Source organism: Loa loa (assembly GCF_000183805.2).
Source record: "Loa loa unplaced genomic scaffold supercont3.87, whole genome shotgun sequence".
NCBI classification, from domain to species: Eukaryota; Metazoa; Nematoda; class Chromadorea; order Rhabditida; family Onchocercidae; genus Loa; species Loa loa.
Genome location: NW_018108267.1, coordinates 42139 through 46841, shown reverse-complemented (window position 1 = coordinate 46841; position 4703 = coordinate 42139). Strand labels below are relative to the sequence as shown.

Here is a 4703-nt window from a genome sequence, read left to right as displayed (position 1 = left end):
ACCTTTTGGGCCAAACTTTCGACCATGACATTGCTTGCAGTATAATTCAGCTTCATGTGGTGCTACATTTGTTGAATCCAACAATTTGTTACACAATTCTGTAAATCGATGAAAAAGGTGGAAAAGATAGTAAGGTAAAAGATAACATGCAATTGATACCGATCTAACAAACAATAACTTAAATCGGTATGAATTTTATGGTGTCCTGAACTAACCTATTTGATTGTTTTTTTTTTTTTTTGGTTATCAATTTGTTACTATATTCTTGTTTTAAATATAGACAACATTTGCGCCAAAAAAAAGCAGTTCTAGGATCTATTTTGCAACAATCATATCGGTCTAATAGGCTTTTTAATTCATAAATGCTATTATCATTATTATTATTATTATTATTACTATTAATTTGTTAGATATACAACATGCATTTAGCTAGGAGAGAGAATTTTAGTATCATTAAAAGGTATGAAAAATTATGGAAATGTTGTTAATTTCCGAGTTCCAATCAAACCGGCTCATTTGACATGCTGATTACATTCAACGATAAACTTCATCTTCATCCAGTGATTGTATCTTCAGTTCGGTTAGTAATAAAATAAAGTTATCAGATCTATGCAAAAAGTTAAAAAAAATTAAATTTCAAAAATTCAAACACAGATAATTATCACCAATTTATCGTAAAATGGACCAACGAATGACTAACGTCATTTCCACTTCGGTATTTCCGAAATGCTCTCCGGTATCCATAGTTAATGCACCGGCACCTATTCCAAAACCGATCCCTTTAGGACCATATTTTCGACCATGACACTGTTTACAGTATAATTCAGCTTGATGTTCACAGCAATTGGTTGAGTCAAGTAATTTGTTACACATAGCTGCAAACAATGGGTATCGTATCGTGATAACGATCAATCGAACAACTGAGACTATATCAAAAAAAAAAAAAAAAAGGTTAGCTTAGATTAGTTTCAACAGTTAAAAAAATGAATCATTGCCAAGATAGCCATAATTTAGTTCCAGGTTCATTTCACATTTCGATACTTTACAATTTCCACCAACATTAGCATCCTTCGAATTCTGATAGATCTGATCAGTTGTTTGATCGATATGCGCCTTTATCATTAGTTAAAAATCCATTTAAGATAATGTAGTAAATGTTTAAGAGGATATCATTTATCCATAAATCTATGAATAAGCAAAGACAAACTTTTCTAAAATAACATTTAAACCAAATAAGCAAGCAAATTATTTGTTCATTTCAAAATTCCTAAGCTGAAATATAAAAAAGTGAATTGTTAACTTAAGGGTTACTAAAATTGCGAGATTATTCTAGAATTAAGAAAAAAGAATAGATAGGAAGGGACCATATCAAGAACACAAAATAAAATTGCTTTTTTTTTTCTATCGGATTTCTCTTTAATAAAATTAAGCCAAAATATAGGACCATTCAACATGGCTTACAATTTCCAATGTCCACCGTAATAAAATGCTAATGCGTTTAGTAGCCATTTAATTGTAAAATTTAACACAAATAATTTGTTAATTTCAACTATCATGCGATATCATCTAATTAATATCATAAAATTACAATTACTCCATATGCTATTGATAAATTTTGTTCTGGCAAAAAAAAGGACAAAAAAGGCCAAAAATCAATTAGTGGAAATTAATTAGAAGAGAAACTAACCACATTTGAAGCAAAATTTATGCCATTTGTAACCACCAGCATTCATTTCCTCTGCAGCATATACTGATTTACCGCATTTCGGACATTTTGGATGCTCCACCGGTTTAAATGGCATTTTTTTTTTTCAAAATGTATTCTTCAATTGATGCTAAAGAAAAAAAAAAGTTTCTTGATAAATTATGCAAATGTTATGAGTAATCAGTACAAAACGTTCGCATATCTTTCTATCACTAATTTTATCATACAAATAGTAAAGATCAAAAGAAACGATATTTTGTAAAAAAAAGTTTAAAAAAATTAAATTTAATGATTAATCTTTTAACATTTCATGCCTTCCTGCTTCAGCTTTACAAGATTAAAATTTCTCAAACTTTTTTTTTCCACAAATTTAAAAATTTTTAACACAAAATGATAAGAACTAAAAGCTAAAAGTTAGAAGCTAAAAGAAATGAAATGGAACGGATAGAACTTATCTTGTTAAAGTCTTATTGATTGTAATATTTGACATAGTGCTATTGCTATTCAATGTACTTTTTTTTCCCCTCAACACATTTATCCTCTTATCACAAGCAACAACATATTGATAACAAAATTTATCCATCCATTCATTCATTCATTCATCATTTTCAACACTTTTCATTTTCTGCTTTTTCTTTTTTCTCTCGACAAAAAGATCATTTTAAAAAAGCTTCATAACTGTTCTTATCAGTTAATCAGTAATTGGAAAAATAATAACTGAAGTAATCATTGATAAAATTTTTACAATAACATTATTAATCACATTAAGCAACTATTATCAGCCAAATATAAATAACCCAAATTTATCTGGAATTTTTATTTCCTGAATTAATCAATTAGTAAATTAATGAATAAAATGAAAGTAGCATCACTAGCAATGCTATGTTGAATGCTAAATTATTTGTGAATACAATCTTAAATGATGCTATGAGATAATTTTTAAAGTACTTCAAGATTAATTACATTTTTGAAAGTTTCTGAAAAAAGAAAAATGTGATGATTCATGAACGAATATATTACGAAAAGAATTGGAAGAGATTTCGGAAGAGAAATATATAAGTTTTAATTTTTCTACAGTATAGAACCATTATAGCAACACGATTACATCACATCATTATCCAACCTCTTTCCTTTTTGTTTACCTATTACTATTGTATTTTTAGCAATATTTTCCGAGATTTCTTATTTTTTGGGATATTTTCCGAGATTTTTTTCTTTCTATAATCTCTTAGAAGACTGAAACTATTGGATTATCTCGATTCTATTCAATCAATTAATTGTAAAATTGAAAAGAAAAAAAATTAACACAGTAAAATTTGTTGAAAAACTTCTGAAAAAAAAAAAATGACTAAGAGATGAGATAGTGTTCCTTCATATTTATCTATCTGTCTATCTGTTAATACTAAATATCTGTATCTTTGATTTAAACTTGTTCCAGCATAATACAATATTACAACTTTTATCTTTACAACAAGTTGTTATAAAGAATGGGAGAGTTAGCTGTTTAGTTGACAAAAATTGATAGCTATGAGACAGTTAGCAGTAGTTGAAGAATTGTGATTGATTGTTGAAAGTAAACAATTACACAATGTTATGAGAGCAAAAAGAAAAAAAAAGTATAATCTATCTACTCTTTAACTCATTTTTTCGACATTCTTGTTGAATTAACTTCTCTAGAACTTCGGATAGTGTAATATTTTAGAAGTGCGCAATTAGTTAGAGTGGAAATGGTAATGAGAGTATGTAAAGGTATCACTGAGATGTGATAGCTTATGTAATGATCAAATCACAATAATGATGAATAAAGAGAATAAAAGAGGATAAGGTTAGGAGAAAAAAAAAAAATGATGAGTGAAAATAATAAAATACTTACGTTAAGCAATTTAAAATAAAAAGCTTAATGATAGATGAAATAATGAGCCTAATGAGTATAGTGTAAGATGATTATAAAGATAACCATTGGTTGGATAAATTAGAGGAGATTAATTTGAGGATTAAATTGAAATAGATTGAGATTATTTTCCTTAGGAAATTAATATCAAACTATATCCGATTATTAGCAAAAGGTTATTTGATGATTATTCGATTGTTCGAACATTCCTAGTGAAGAATATGACGGTTAATAATGAAACATTTAAATCTAAACAAAATTTAAATTAATCGACAATTGCGCAAGTTGTTGATGTGAAAAAAAAAAAATTAGGAAAAGTGGTAGAATGAAGTACAGTCTCATCAATTCAGTTAACTTGCTCTAACATAAAGGATAAATCTCTTAGAATATTTGACAAGTCAAAGGTTACACCATTTACTTTCATCTTTTTAAATCTTAACCTTCTAAATGTATTTGTGCCATAATCAGGTTTGTCAAAATAAAAATCTTATGAATCAATGATGAGCTTTAACTTTGATAGAAATAGAAATACATTTTTCAGCTATAAAGTTTGGCAATAAATAATTCTTAATTTTCAATAATTTCAATCATTTTTGATTGGCATTGATTGTCACCAATACAAATTGTAAATTTCACAAAAGATATTTTCAATTTTGGGAATTTTAATTTGATTACTAAAATCAAATGAGAAGGATGTAAAGCTATCATAAAAAGAAGGGATTAGATCGACCAACTAACCATCCAATTTCCAATTCATTGCTATAGCTTAAGAAGCAAATTACGCTATTTGCAGTAAAGCTAGCTGTAAAGCATTGACTTTCCTTTTGCTCATCTTTCATCATTCTTAAAATGCTTAATCACATCTATAGGGTGCAATGCTATCTACTACCACATTAATGTGCAAACTATTGCCATCTTTTCGTCATTCAATCAAATGCACGTCACCACTTTCATCCATTACAATTGATGCCACCCAAAGTGATGGTACTACTACTACTACCACTACTACTACTACTACTACTACTACTACTACTACTACTACTACTACTACTACTACTACTACTACTACTACTACTACTACTACTACTACTACTACTACTACTACTA

At 28.0% G+C, this 4703-nt stretch overlaps 1 protein-coding gene across 1 annotated transcript in view; it reads right to left on the bottom strand.

The window, feature by feature from the left end:
* Nucleotides 1-1840, bottom strand: part of LOAG_17522 (hypothetical protein) — a gene marked incomplete at its 3' end in the record, with an annotated part of 2369 nt that extends 529 nt beyond the window's left edge. Inside the window, exons 1-3 of the mRNA XM_020450183.1 lie at nt 1688-1840; nt 690-875; nt 3-98 (exon numbers count right to left, since the gene is read on the bottom strand). Coding sequence (XP_020306167.1) covers nt 3-98; nt 690-875; nt 1688-1802 — 397 coding nt within the window. The 5' untranslated portion in view covers nt 1803-1840. The remainder of the gene's footprint in view (nt 1-2; nt 99-689; nt 876-1687) is intronic.
* Nucleotides 1841-4703: the final 2863 nt, after the last annotated feature.